The sequence below is a fragment of the Oncorhynchus mykiss genome, chromosome 27, assembly GCF_013265735.2.
Source record: "Oncorhynchus mykiss isolate Arlee chromosome 27, USDA_OmykA_1.1, whole genome shotgun sequence".
Taxonomy (NCBI): domain Eukaryota; kingdom Metazoa; phylum Chordata; class Actinopteri; order Salmoniformes; family Salmonidae; genus Oncorhynchus; species Oncorhynchus mykiss.
The window spans coordinates 16,192,693-16,208,138 of NC_048591.1; the positions used below are offsets into that span (position 1 = coordinate 16,192,693).

General features: G+C 48.1%; 1 protein-coding gene across 3 annotated transcripts in view; it reads right to left on the minus strand.

Annotated features, from left to right (window-relative positions):
* Positions 1-552: 552 nt before the first annotated feature.
* Positions 553-15,446, minus strand: part of ift80 (intraflagellar transport 80 homolog (Chlamydomonas)) — a 66,801-nt gene continuing 51,907 nt past the window's right edge. For all 3 annotated transcript variants that reach the window (XM_036965870.1, XM_021587742.2, XM_036965871.1), the window contains exons 9-19: positions 12,598-12,777; positions 10,822-11,015; positions 8,324-8,487; positions 7,978-8,042; positions 6,607-6,742; positions 6,073-6,220; positions 5,699-5,870; positions 1,544-1,633; positions 1,251-1,423; positions 1,041-1,164; positions 553-873 (exon numbers count right to left, since the gene is read on the minus strand). In XM_036965870.1, the coding sequence (XP_036821765.1) occupies positions 763-873; positions 1,041-1,164; positions 1,251-1,423; positions 1,544-1,633; positions 5,699-5,870; positions 6,073-6,220; positions 6,607-6,742; positions 7,978-8,042; positions 8,324-8,487; positions 10,822-11,015; positions 12,598-12,777 (1,557 nt within the window). In that variant the 3' untranslated portion in view covers positions 553-762. The remainder of the gene's footprint in view (positions 874-1,040; positions 1,165-1,250; positions 1,424-1,543; positions 1,634-5,698; positions 5,871-6,072; positions 6,221-6,606; positions 6,743-7,977; positions 8,043-8,323; positions 8,488-10,821; positions 11,016-12,597; positions 12,778-15,446) is intronic.

The window sequence follows — 15,446 nt, forward strand, 5'->3', positions numbered from 1 at the left end:
TAGAGTGCGTGCCGGGGTAGAGTGCGTGCGCGCTGGGGTAGAGTGGGGTAGAGTGCGTGCTGGGGTAGAGTGGGGTAGAGTGTGTGCTGGGGTAGAGTGGGGTAGAGTGTGTGCTGGGGTAGAGTGCGTGCCGGGGTAGAGTGCGTGCTGGGGTAGAGTGGGGTAGAGTGCGCGCTGGGGTAGAGTGGGGTAGAGTGTGTGCTGGGGTAGAGTGGGGTAGAGTGCGTGCTGGGGTAGAGTGGGGTAGAGTGCGCGCTGGGGTAGAGTGGGGTAGAGTGCGTGCCGGGGTAGAGTGCGTGCTGGGAGTGGAGATATATAGGGTCTAATGGCATAATGATGGGCTGGACCTCTGTCAGGGGAGGATGCTGCTTGACAAGCAGTTTCACACCGCCAGAGAATATTCGTTAAAGCTGTAATACTTAACACAAACACACACTAAACATCTATGATTACTAGTTAAAATGGACTGGCCTGGGGCTGACTGCATTGAATTGAAATAGCAGTTGAGGAGATATTTCAGGAGGAGAAATATTTCAGGAGAGTTGACCGATCTGATAAATATGTATTTATTAAACATCCACATATGTACATTCTCAGAGAATAAGGCATGTAAGAAAAGAGAATAAGTTCATTGAAGAAAAGAAATATCAATATAAAAAAAAACAAACACAAAAATAACACTAACCATGTTTGATAAATGACCATTTGAAAATATTATGTACAATTGGTCCCTGGATGAAGTCAGAGGTGTAGGGTTGAGGCTCAGCGTCGGGAGGCCAGGCTGCTCCTGACAGAGGTGGTGGCAGCCTTCTCTCTCTCCTTAACCAGCTCCATCTCTACCTTTGCCTGGATCTTCTCCCAGTCCACCTCCACCTGATGGAGAGAGAGAATAGAGAAGTGGGTCAGTCTAATGAGGCATAGTATGACAGAAAGGGCACATTGCCTCTTGTAACAAAATACTGTCTGGGTTCGAAGAGAAGAAGTCTTTACAACTACTGCTGCTCAGTGGTCACTATATCAAAAGCAATGGCATATCCTACCCCGTCAGCGTACTGCATGAACCTCTTGTTGGTCTCTTTCTTGCTAAAGTCCTGCAGGAACTTGAGTCTGTAGGCCAGCACTGTGTCCACATGGGTCTTATGTTTTACTGCCAGCTCCAACGCCCTGAGGGCAGATGACGCATATGTAAGTATACATAGACAGACGGGCAGAAAGACAAGTCAGAAAGACAGACATTGAGACAAACAGACCTGTCCCAGTTGTAGAGGTTGATGTGGACCTGTATGGTTTGGTAGACCAGGCCAGCCTGTAGCAGAGTGGCCTCAGCCTCCTGGACATGACCACTGAACAGTAACATGTGGGCCACTGAAGATTCCTTAGATGGCAGATCCTTGATAGAGTTAATATACTGCACCTTATCCACCTGGAGAGAGCGACAGAGGGGAGAGAAATATGGAAAAACAGAATTACATTTACTTCCATTCCTGTATACATGTGGAGGAGAAAAGGAAAGAGAGTGAGATTTGAGTGATTGATGGATTACCTCTCCAATGGCAGCGTAGGCCACCTCTGCTGTCGTCAACTCCCTATTGGCCATTGCCATGCCAGCGAGACACGCCCACAGTGACTGGTCCTATAGGAACGGAGACAGACATTAAGAAAATAAGAAATTACATTTGCCATACACGCATCGTCTTAGCATAAATAAACACGAGCACACACACACACTAGCCTGGTAAAATAAGGGTTAAATATATTTTAAAAAGTGCCATAGAGCAAGGGTATATGGGGTGGTGGGGTGGAACTGCTGTTCAGCCTGACAGTCTGGTGGTGGCGCCGGGGCGTAGCGTGTGGCCCAGCCCTGACCACAGGCCCTGCATAGCGGGGCTAGTCTAGCCCTGCTCCCCTAGGTCATTAAAGGGACAGGGCACTGAGAGAGAAGAGGGCTGTGTGTTATTAGAGAGACAGGAGGGACATTGCACTGGCGTCTCTACAGGGACACTCTTCCCATTACCAGTCTGCTCATCCTCACAACACAGGCCTCGTTAGTGTGACAGAACACACTCACACACACCCTGTAATCTGACTTCCGTGTGTTATTCTGATATCATACTCATTCAGGACACGCAGATGTACTTAGACGCACACAGACATAATGTTACTCCCATTCACTCTTACAGTCACACTCAACAGTATCGCTGAAAGCAAAGCCCAGAACAACATCCTCATGCATCCTGTCATCTCATCTGAATCCTTCATTAAGACAAACATTGGTCATAAAACCGTGAAGACAACAACAACGAAATCATCCTTTGCTAAAGCCACTAAATGCTGGTCAGAGAGAGATGGGACAGTTTCCTCCAATCAGAGGAGCGATGTGGTCCATTGTGGTGTTGGCTCACTGTTAGAGCCTGCCTTGGGATTTAGTCACACTGCTGGGCTGCCCATGTTTGTGTGACTGTGTACAGCATGGTTGTTTGTGTACAGGCCTATCAGCATGTGTGTATCTGTGTGTGTGTGTTTAAGCATGTGTGCATGCTTGTGTCAATCTTTACGCAAGTGTGTGTGTATACGCGTGTCTGTTAACAACAATTCAGTGCCATGAAAGTATCCACAACGGGCTAATCCTCCATACCTGGCTAACAGGATTTCCCCACAAAACTCCTCCCACTCCGGGAAAAACCACACGGCCACGAAAGACCAAACCCTTACCAGAAATGGGGGGAGGAAGGAGGAGGGGTGGCTATTAAAAGGGGTGACGCTCCTTCTTCCATACAGTGCCTTCAGGAAGTTTTCACACCCCTTGACTTTTTCCACATTTTGTTGTGTTTAAAATGGATTACATTTGGATTCCCTGGCCTACACACAATATCCCATAATGTCAAAGTGGAATTATGTTATTAGACATTTTTACAAATGTATAAAAAATGTAAAGTTGAAATGTCTTGACTCAATAAGAATTCAACCCTTTGTTATGGCAACCCTAAATAAGTTCAGGAGTAAAAATGTGCTTAACAAGTCACATAATAAGTTTCATGGACTCTGTGTGCAATAATAGTGTTTAACATGATTTCTGAATGACTACCTCATCTCTGTACCTCACACATACAGATAATTGTAAAGTCCCGCAGTCAAGCAGTGAATTTCAAACAGAGATTCAACCACAAAGACCAAGGACATTTTTCAATGCCTCGCAAAGGGCACCTATTGGTAGATGGGTAAAAATAAACAAAAAGCAGACATTAAATATCCCTTTGATCATGGTGAAGTTATTCATTACACTTTGGATGTTGTGTCAATACACCCAGTCACTGCAAATGTACAGGTGTCCTTCCTAACTCAGTTGCCAGAGAGGAAGGAAAACCCCTCAGGGATTTCACCATGAGGCCAATGGTGACTTTAAAACAAACAGTTACAGAGTTTAATGGCTGTGATAGAAGAAAACTGAGGATGGATCAACAACATTGTAGTTACTCCAAAATACTAACCTAATTGACAGAGTGGAAATAAGGAAGCCTGTACAGAATAACAATATTTCAAAACATGCATCCCATTTGCAACAAGGTAATAAATTAAAACTGCAAAACATGTGACAAAGAAATTAACTTTAAGTTCTGAATACAAAGCGTTATTTGGGGCAAATTCAATACAACTCATCACTGAGTACCACTCTTCACATTTTTAAGCATAGTGATGTTATGGGTTACGGCACGGACTAGAGTTTTTTTGGGGGGATAAAAGGAAACATAATAGAGCTAATCATAGGCAAAATCCAGAACCTGGTTCTGTCTGCTTTCCATCAGATACTGGGAGACAAATTCACCTTTCAGCAGGCCAAATCTACACTGGAGTTGCTTACCAAGACAAAACAATGTTCCTGAGTGGCTTAGTTACAGTTGTCTTAAATCAGCATGAAAAGCTAAGGCAAGACTTGAAAATGGGTGACCAGCAACGATCAACAACCAACTTGACAGAATTTGAAGAATTATTATTATTATTTTTTTAATATTGTACAATCCAGAAGTGCAAAGCTCTAAGAGACTTACCCAGAAAGACTTTTCTTACCCAGAAAGACAAAGTTGATTGTAACATGTACTGGCTCAGTGGTGTGAATACTTATGTAAATGAGATATTTATGCTTTTCAATTTCAATACATTTGCACACAACAAAAAAACACTTTGCCATTCTGGGATATTGTGTGTAGATTGGTGAGAAAAACAAAACAATTACATACATTTTTAATACAGGATGTAACAACAAAATGTGGAATAAGTTATGGGGTATGAATACTTTCTAAAAGTATTGCATTTACCCACTTCACCCCCCCCTCTCCCCTCCCCTGTCCCCTCTAGCCATCCTTCTCCAGGGTTGTGGTTATTGCATCATAACCCATGCACTGTGAAGGCTCTCACTGGGGTTGGGGTTCAGGGATTGGCTGCGTGTGTGTGTGTGTGTGTGTGTGTGTGTGTGTGTTGGAGAGGTTAAATACGGTAAATGGTGTCACCCAAGCTAATTAGAAACTAATTAAAAGCTGCTGGCCGTGTCTCGTTAAAAGCTCCAGCCCAGTGGCTCCGTCATGGACCCTTCACCAAGCCAAGGCCCAGGGCTGCAGGACACGTCATTTACATACACCATCTTACAGACAAACACACACCAACCAGAAAGTAAACACACATGGGCAGTGGGCACACACACTCATTCATGGCACGCAAACAGACATCAACCCCAACCAACAAACGCACACTGAAGGACTACGTTCTCTTGAAGTATCCAGTCAATATCTTCATGTGTGTATATGATCCATACTGTATACGGTGGCAGATGAGGAGAAAAAACAGAACTAAAGTAAGGGATAGGAGGAAGAGGAAGAAGACAAGAGGAGATTGACAAAGGCGAGAACAGGGGTAAAAGGGAGACGTGGAAAGATGTAAATGAACGAGAGAGAGACTCACCTCTTCCTCAGAGGTCTAGTACACAGAGACTCAGTGAGGGGGTGCGAGACACCAACAGAGGAACATCACGGACAAAGACATGAAACAATCAGACAGACATGAGTACAGAAATTTGACACACCGACACTGAGACAAGACATTGAGACAAACACACACACACCCCACTGTCAAAGAGTGGCAGTGAGTCCCCACGCTGACTGTTGTTCCCACGCTATAGTGGGGGGAAGCCATAAGGTCTATCAGAACACTAGAACCCTGGAGGAATCCCATTCAATATTCCCTCAGGCCCCTAACCCCCCTATCACCAACCCCCCCAGGACCCAGACCTGTGGCCCCTCTCGGGGTTGAGTGTTTCCCCTGGGACCCGGGCTCTGGTTCTCTGGTCCCTCTTGCCCTGCACTGCTCTGCTGCAGCCCACAATGTGCTAGCAATTACAGGCCGCTAATTACACCATTTATTCTAAATAACTGGCTTTAAGAGAAGGGCTCAGGGCACAGATCAGTCCCCTCTCCTGGGTAGGGTAGGAGCAGGGCCAGGGAGACAGCAGGCCTGGTGTTACACATTGCTTGACACTGGCATATTCCAGACCATTATTTCATTTTCAGCATAATGTCAAGAGTTTTTTTAAGATGTGTTTTGTACAAAATTTGGAGTTGAATATGATGTGTGCTCTGTGCTACACAGGACCAGGGAGTCACCAGGGAATGTCCCCTATCAGTTGCCACTTCTGTCAGGTGTGTGTTACCTTGGCAAAGCGGCAGAGGCGCAGTGCGTCCTCCCAGCGAGAGGAGGCGCTGTACTCGTGCAGCAGGGCAGGGTAGGGAGACACGCTGCTGTACACCAACGAGCCGTCACAGCGACGCACCGTCACCTGGGTCCCCACGTAGTTCAGGATGTGGGGCGCACGGCTGAACTCACTGTGGAGGGGGACAGATAGACATATAAATACATTCTGTACAGACAGCCACTGAGCCTAAGGGCAGCCACTCAGGAATCTCTTCAGTGATTCATCAACGGCTTTTACACAACATGAACACATCTGACATGAAGACGATCCATGACCTTTTATTGCCGATAATGGGGAAGTGTTTTGTGTGTGCGTGTTTGCGTGCACGTTACCTGGCGTCCTTCATGTAGAGTGTTTTAGGCAGCAGGTCCTTGTCAGTGAAGACAGCACTGGGATAGTGCCACACGGTGAACTGTGTGTCCTGAATACCACACAGGATGTTAGCAGAGTCGTTCCAGGCCATAGTGTGGACCATAGTGCCTATAGGACAGAATAGAGATAGACAACACCGTCTTATTGACAACACTCAGAATAACTAACTATAACCTCTAACACATGGTGTGTAGACCATAGTGCCTATAGGACAGAATAGAGATAGACAACACCGTCTTATTGACAACACTCAGAATAACTAACTATAACCTCTAACACATGGTGTGTAGACCATAGTGCCTATAGGACAGAATAGAGATAGACAACACCGTCTTATTGACAACACTCAGAATAACTAACTATAACCTCTAACACATGGTGTGTAGACCATAGTGCATGTGGGTTATGGAAAGAAGGATGACGTTATCTATCTGGTAGGCTTTAGGTGCTTAACAACACAAAGCAGCTTGAAATCTATTCCCCCCCTCCCCTACCTATCTTGCAGATGTTGTGTTCTCTGTAGAGGCGATGGACAGCGGTCAGATACAGGTCACGGTTCTTGTCTATGACCGCAATCTTCCTATCGCTGGACGGGCCACACTGGTCCAGAGCTATCTCCACCACCTCCATCTGGGGAGAGAACACGAACACACGAACACACACACGAACACACACACACACACACACACACACACACACACACACACACACACACACACACACACACACACACACACACACACACACACACACACACACACACACACACACACACACACACACACACACACACACACACAGAAATGGGAGGCAGAACGTTGTGTGGGAGAGACCTGGTTCACATTAACAGGGCTAACTGAACCACCAGTGTCAAACCCCACCAGTCCCCATAACACATACATTTACAATAGTGTCTTTTGATACACATCTCTTCTCAACACATGATCACCCAAATCACAGGCCCTCTCCTCTCCTCCTCCACACTCTCTAGTCCCCAGTACAGCCCTGAGTACACAGGAGGACTAGGAGGGAACAATTGAGCCCAGATCAGAGGGAAGAGACTCGACTCAGAGGGAAGATGTGGAGGAAAGAGGTAAGAGGGAGAGAGGAGCCAGGAGGGAGAAATGGGGGAGGCAAGTGGGGGGGTGCCAGCAGTCTGACCCTACAGCTCCTGGCCCATACTCCCCAACAAGAGTGTGTGTGTGTGTGTGTGTGTGTGTGTGTGTGTGACTGTATGTGTGTGTGTGTGTGTGTGTGTGTGTGTGTGTGTGTGTGTGTGTGTGTGTGTGTCAGAGCCAGCTGGCTTCAGTGCAGTGCTCCTCTGTCTTGGAGCTGTGGAGTGCTGGCAGAGACAGCCATGCTGACAAACAGTAACTACTGATCCTGGCTACTACTTCTCCTTTTCTCCCTCTCTAATTCACTCCCTCTCTCTTTATCCCTTTCAATCCTATTCTCACTCCATAACCCTCCCCCTTTCTCTCCTTCCTCCATCTCTTTCTCACACACATGCACTCACTCCAGTTTCCTCACAATCTGTACGTGTCCCTCTTAACTATCAAGTTTCTTGTTTTTTCCTCAACACCATTAATTCTTCTCTCTGCCTTCTCCCCTTGGCTCCCTGACCTTTTCACCCTGGCCTGTTGGTGTCGCTGGAACCCACCACACTTACTCTCACACTGTCCCACAGCTACCCTGAGGCACAGATCCAGGATCAGCTTACCCTCCCCCAATCCTAACAGGTTGCTCAATGTATCAGTAGGGATTAAGACGTAGACACGTCTCAGGTCGGTGTGTGCACACTAGCAGGAGAGTGTAGTGTGTGCTGTGACTGACTGTTGGTGTGTGTTAGTTGGTGAATCACCCACCTTGTGAGTCAGGGGCTTCCCGTCACCCAGGGCTTTCCCCGTCAGGGCATCAAACAGAAAGATGACTGAAGGAAAAGAAAAGAGGCAGGGGAGGAAAGAGAGAGAGAGTCTGATTACAAACGGTCATTGTTCCAGTCCTGTTAGAGTTATTTCTCCAGCGTTTTATCTCCTGGTGAAGTGTAATCCTCTTGTTGACAAAGTGCTCCTGATGTTTCAATGTGTTTAACGGCTGTAAATGTCATTTGAGGGAAGAGGCCAAGCGCAAATCTCTCCCCGCTGTGTGGACAATGAAGTTTGGTATTGTATTGTGGTAGTGTAGGGACAGCTCGACTGGCGTTCCACTCACCCTTCTCATCGCTCTTGTCCCGGATGGCGATGGTGTCGTTGCTAAGGGAAACGGACTGGGCGTTGAGGATGTCTGTTCTCATGCCGGGGAATCTGGGCGTGGAGATGAGACGGCCCTCGTAGGAGAACACATACACCCCCGTCCCATCCACCAACAGGAAGTGTCTGAGGAAGGAGCCAAAATAAAGAGGAGAAGGGGAGAGATGGAGAGATAAAGACGAGGGGGAGTGATAGAAAGCAGGGTTAGGGACAGAGATGGAGAGGGGTGATAGAAAGCAGGGTTAGGGACAGAGATGGAGAGAGGTGATAGAAAGCAGGGTTAGGGACAGAGATGGAGAGGGTTGATAGAAAGCAGGGTTAGGGACAGAGATGGAGAGAGGTGATAGAAAGCAGGGTTAGGGACAGAGATGGAGAGAGGTGATAGAAAGCAGGGTTAGGGACAGAGATGGAGAGGGGTGATAGAAAGCAGGGTTAGGGACAGAGATGGAGAGGGGTGATAGAAAGCAGGGTTAGGGACAGAGATGGAGAGGGGTGATAGAAAGCAGGGTTAGGGACAGAGATGGAGAGAGGTGATAGAAAGCAGGGTTAGGGACAGAGATGGAGAGGGTTGATAGAAAGCAGGGTTAGGGACAGAGATGGAGAGGGGTGATAGAAAGCAGGGTTAGGGACAGAGATGGAGAGGGGTGATAGAAAGCAGGGTTAGGGACAGAGATGGAGAGGGGTGATAGAAAGCAGGGTTAGGGACAGAGATGGAGAGGGGTGATAGAAAGCAGGGTTAGGGACAGAGATGGAGAGGGGTGATAGAAAGCAGGGTTAGGGACAGAGATGGAGAGAGGTGATAGAAAGCAGGGTTAGGGACAGAGATGGAGAGGGGTGATAGAAAGCAGGGTTAGGGACAGAGATGGAGAGGGGTGATAGAAAGCAGGGTTAGGGACAGAGATGGAGAGGGGTGATAGAAAGCAGGGTTAGGGACAGAGATGGAGAGAGGTGATAGAAAGCAGGGTTAGGGACAGAGATGGAGAGGGTTGATAGAAAGCAGGGTTAGGGACAGAGATGGAGAGGGGTGATAGAAAGCAGGGTTAGGGACAGAGATGGAGAGGGGTGATAGAAAGCAGGGTTAGGGACAGAGATGGAGAGGGGTGATAGAAAGCAGGGTTAGGGACAGAGATGGAGAGAGGTGATAGAAAGCAGGGTTAGGGACAGAGATGGAGAGGGGTGATAGAAAGCAGGGTTAGGGACAGAGATGGAGAGGGGTGATAGAAAGCAGGGTTAGGGACAGAGATGGAGAGGGGTGATAGAAGCAGGAGGGAGCAACAAAGAGGAGAGTGGGAATGGTAGAGAGGAGAGCATAAACTGCAAGATGGAGCCAAGATAATACAAAATGCAATGACTCATTTCTCTGAACAGGGAACAAAAGCCACCACCAAATTCACTGGGAATACATTACATAGCATGAAGAAACATTCCTCAGAGCCACATACTACTTGTCAGACATACAGAACAGATACTATATAGTTGTTGTTGGGGTGGGATTGGAGTAGGGTGTGTGGTGTGGGTGGTCCATGTGTGTCTTTTGGGTGCCATAAATTATCTTAATTTCTCAGAGATCAAATTATATTTCAACAAAATCATGTTGCATCTTATCTGTTTCTAACAGAAACAATTTCAGAACAATCTGAGATGGTGGGAGTTGAAATCCTCTTTATTTTGCTTTGTGAGGTGGAACAACTCATTAGAGAGAATGATTAGAAGTCTCTCTCTCTGTTTCCCACTGCAGTCAGACTTCCTCAGTCAGACTTCCTCAGTCAGACTTCCTCAGTCAGACTTCCTCAGTCAGACTTCCTCAGTCAGACTTCCTCAGTCAGACTTCCTCAGTCAGACTTGCTCTGGCAATTGGACACACTCACACAGTTCTCGCAAACGCACACACACTGACACACACAGACACACAGACACACACAGACACACACAGACACACACACGTCTTTGGCAGGAGAAAGAGGGGGAGGGAATGAAAAGGACGGGGTACAGAGATACGCGCAACAGAGAGATACGCGCAACAGAGAGATACGCGCAACAGAGAGATACGCACAACAGAGAGATACGCGCAACAGAGAGATACGCGCAACAGAGAGATACGCGCAACAGAGAGATACGCGCAACAGAGAGATACGCGCAACAGAGAGATACGCGCAACAGAGAGATACGCGCAACAGAGAGATACGCACAACAGAGAGATACGCACAACAGAGAGATACGCGTAACAGAGAGATACGCGCAACAGAGAGATACGCGCAACAGAGAGATACGCGCAACAGAGAGATACGCGCAACAGAGAGATACGCGCAACAGAGAGATACGCGCAACAGAGAGATACGCGCAACAGAGAGATACGCGCAACAGAGAGATACGTGTAACAGAGATAGATGAGACAGGAAAAACTAAGAGAGGGAGGAGTGACATAACGAGAGCGAGACAGAAGGATAAAGAGAGACTTACTTCTCAGCCTGTACAATGAGGCTGACAGTCCCCTCCTTCAGGTCAAAGATGAGAGGGGTGTTCCAGTTCGTAGCACTGTAGACATAGCACTGGAGAGAGGTGGTGACCACTAGGTGACCATGGGCCAGAGAGGCTTTGATGACCCGGTCCCTGAACTCCAGGACATCCCCCGCATCATTCACCACGTTCCTCACCTGGGTGATGAATAGAGAGAGAGAGACAGAGACAGAGACAGAGACAGAGAGACAGACAGAGAGAGAGAGAGAGAGAGAGAGAGGGAGAGAGAGAGAGGGACTGTTTAGGAACACAGACATACACACAAACATGCAGATGTAGCTCAGATCTTGACATGCATAAACAGATACAGACATTGAGTAACAAATCATTTGAAATACTAACAAACAAATTGTAACAAACAGACTATAGCATACACACACAGGACATGTTTTCTGAGACACTCATCGATGTATAGTAGGCATGGATGCACTCATGTAAACTCAAGAGAGTATTTACTGTTGATATATACAAGGAATCGGCCCATGTCTAAGCATAGGACAGGAGGGGACAGAAATGCCTGGTGTGTAAACATATGTGCCTTTCTACTTTTTTCACCTGTTAGGATAAACAAAATGTCTTCCACATTTCCCTGTGAGTGAATGAATGAATGAGTGAATGAATGAGTGAATGAATGAGTGAATGAATGAATGAGTGAATGAATGAGTGAATGAGTGAATGAATTGAATATGGTTTTCCACCAGCAGGTAAAAGGTGTGGTGCGTATTTATTTAAGGGTTTAAACATCATCCTTCTTTAACCCCCACTAACAACCCAAATTTACTCACCAAACAACCAGGAATAAAAATGTTTAACCGCGAGGTGGTAAATTTAGCCGCCTGATTCACAAACCATTGGCAGATGTGCACTTTTAAAAAAGAGAGGGAGAGAAAAAACCCTGTAAGGCTGAAAATAAATGGCTTAAGACACAGGTTTGTTTGGTTAATGCAAACAGTGCTCAGTGAGGGTTGTCTATGGAGAGTGTGCACGTATGCGTTTAGCCACGTATGTGTGTGTGTCCGTTTCTGTGTGTGTGTGCGCGGGGGTGTGTTGACCGCGTGTAAACGCAACCTGGTGGTTTCTGAAGTTTAAACACACTCCGTGATGGAGGCTGCTATACAGGCTGGCCATTGTCACTGGTCCACACTGGGAGGCTTATATCATAATGTATAGACACAAGTACCCAGGCCTGGGGAATAGTCTGGCCTTTTAAAATAGCCTCACTAGCGTCTGCCTCTCACACCAGCCCATTCACCCTCAGTTAGCTGTCTCATTAATTCATTTAGGCTCGGGGACTGTTTGGCTTCTTAAGAGAAGAAAATATGAATACTTTTTCTGGAGGGCTAACTAAGCATATGGCAAAAGGAACCTGAAACACCTGCATGGTCCTCCTCTTGGTGAGGGTGATCTGTGTGTTCTACCTGCATGGTCCTCCTCTTGGTGAGGGTGATCTGTGTGTTCTACCTGCATGGTCCTCCTCTTGGTGAGGGTGATCTGTGTGTTCTACCTGCATGGTCCTCCTCTTGGTGAGGGTGATCTGTGTGTTCTACCTGCATGGTCCTCCTCTTGGTGAGGGTGATCTGTGTGTTCTACCTGCATGGTCCTCCTCTTGGTGAGGGTGATCTGTGTGTTCTACCTGCATGGTCCTCCTCTTGGTGAGGGTGATCTGTGTGTTCTACCTGCATGGTCCTCCTCTTGGTGAGGGTGATCTGTGTGTTCTACCTGCATGGTCCTCCTCTTGGTGAGGGTGATCTCGAAGCTCCTCCACTCCCAGCGCTGCTCCACCACGTGGGCGAAGATGACGTGTCCGTTCCCACAAGCCCCCGCGAGTTGTGTCCCGTCTGCCGACCAGGCCAGGCTGAACACACTGCCAGTGTTAGGCTTCTCCAACGCATACGACCACTAGAGAGAGAGACAAAGAGAGAGAGCGCAAGACAGTGACAAAGAGAGAGAGAGAAAGCGAGAGAAAGACAGACAGAGAGAGAGCGAGAGAGACAGATTGTTGAGTAAATGGCAACAAAAAAAATATGGTAGGACTGTACTTAATGCTCAATTTCAAAGAATAAGACAGATACTGTGCAGCCACAAAGGGGTATACGAGGTAGGGGTACAGTAAACCAGGGAGGTTAGGGATAGAGAGGGCTGGGGGTGAACAGGGATAGGTGCAGTATGGGGTAGTGGGGGGGGTTTGGTTGGGTGCATGACAGCCTCCCCCCCATGTAAACTGTGTGTAAGAGACACGGGTTGAGTCAGGGCCCAGTCACTGAGCTGTGATGAACTGTGAGACACTGAAGGAGCACTCAGGCCTGCCAAGTCCAGCACTCGCGCTCGTAAACATGCACTCTGCTATCCTCATCTATTACAACCAGCCAGAGTTATGGGGGGGGGGTTGCATGAGCACACAACCAAGAGCTGAAGAGTGATTACCCAAAACTTTTCCTTCACTTTTAAAGTTCCATTTTCCTTTTCTGTTTTAGGGGAGGGAGGTGGTGGGGGGTTGCTGTGTGTGTGTCTTGGGGGTGTAGTGTTTTTTTTCCCTGGTGTGTCGGTGGGAGTCAATGACACCCATCGAGACAGCTGAGAAGAGGCTGCAGCTCCTACCAACTCCCCAGCCTGCCGTTTGGAACACACCACCGCGACAACACAGGACGTTACTCACAAAGGCCACTAGAAAAACACTCCTCCGTGGCTTTTCCAATGTTCTCCCCCTGCTCTCTCTCTCCAAGATATCCCTTTGCTCTCTTTTCTTCTCTCACTGCTCTCTCTCCTCTTTCTTAGCATTCTGCAGAGTATCACACAAAGCCTATTCTGTTATTGGGCTTCTGGTTTAGAAATCCAGCCTGTCAGAGGGCTTATGATTGAGTTGAGATAGTTTGGGCTTACAGTTGTTTTCTCAACCTGTTGGGGTATATGTGTGTGAGAGAGATCTCCGTGTTGATGGATGATTTGGGGCTTGACTAATGGAGAGGCCAGATTAGCAATGCCACACTTAAACAGTTTGCTACACAAGAACCAGGACTCGAGTGTGAAAGGGAACTCTCCTGCTTCCCTACTCAGTCTCGACCTTCGCTCTTTACCCTACTTTTTCCACCCTCTCTCTCTTTACCCCTCACTACCCTGTCTCTGTACCCCTATCTAACTCTCTCTTTTACTCCTCCCCACCTCCTTTCATCCCTTCCCACTCTCCTCTCGTTGTCCACAGTCTACATTAGAGATTCCTCCATGGGCAGCCAAAGACAGTGATGACCTTCCCTTGATGACCTTTAACCCCTGACCCCTCTGCCTCAGCCTGTTCCAGTGTGCAGGTGGCTGGCAAGGCTCACCAGCTTTAACAGCCATCCCTATTTTCTATCTCACCCTTCTCCTCTGGTCTAGTATGTGACCCCTGACCTCTATGCCTCAGCTCTTTCCTGTGTGCAGGTGGCTGACAAGGCTGAGGCTGCTTACAGTGTGAGAAACGACTAACGCTAACATTATCCTAGCGCTGCCTGTTAGAGACTGGACGGTACGCCAAGTGCTGTGCTGCACAGAAAAGGTCTATGTTGGCTTCACGTGCTGAGGTGTTGCTTTGTATACGGTCTCAGCCCACCCTGTTTGATCTCTCTCTCTCTCTCTCTCAACGGTCAACACAGAAGATTTCCTTGGTCAGCTTCCTCCCCTGTAATACTGTATCAGGACCCAAAATAGCCAAAGAAAAAAAAAAAGCCCCTCTTTACCAATCTGGACAAGAGATTTCTTGTTAAACTCATATCAAAGGTGGCACTTTTACCTCTACCGCGCTCGCTCTCCTTCCTCTTAAATCCTGCGATAGAAATGACTTTCCTTATTTTTTGGGGTGTGTGTGTGTGCATATGCGTGTGTGCCACAAAGATAAACAGCGTCCGGCCGTATTAAGGCCGCTGCAGGGCTTTGAAGTGTACTTTTATATACCTTTCATCCAAACATCAGCACTATGATTGGACAGGCTCCTTCGCCAACGAAAGCCTACACGCTTAAAATAATAATACCCCATCTACTCTTCAGTAAACATCCCGCTCCCTTTTAGAGCTCCCCTGGGGGAGAGGAGGTGGAGGTGGAGGGAGATGAGGGGTGAGAGGAGGTGGAGAGGAGGTGGAGGAGGTGGTAGAGGAGAGGAGGTGGAGGAGGGGTGAGAGGAGGTGGAGGAGGGGTGAGAGGAGGTGGAGGAGGGGTGAGAGGAGGTGGAGAGGAGGTGGAGGAGAGGAGGTGAGAGGAGGTGGAGGAGGGGGAGAGGAGGTGGAGGAGGGGGGAGAGGAGGTGGAGGAGAGGAGGTGAGAGGAGGTGGAAGGGGGGAGGTGGAGGAGAGGAGGTGGAGGAGGGGAGGTGAGAGGAGGTGGAGGAGGGGGGAGAGGAGGTGGAGGAGGGGTGAGAGGAGGTGGAGGAGGGGTGAGAGGAGGTGGAGGAGGGGTGAGAGGAGGTGGAGGAGGGGGGAGAGGAGGTGGAGGAGGGGGGAGAGGAGGTGGAGGAGGGGTGAGAGGAGGTGGAGGAGAGGTGAGAGGAGGTGGAGGAGGGGTGAGAGGAGGTGGAGGAGGGGAGGTGAGAGGAGGTGGAGG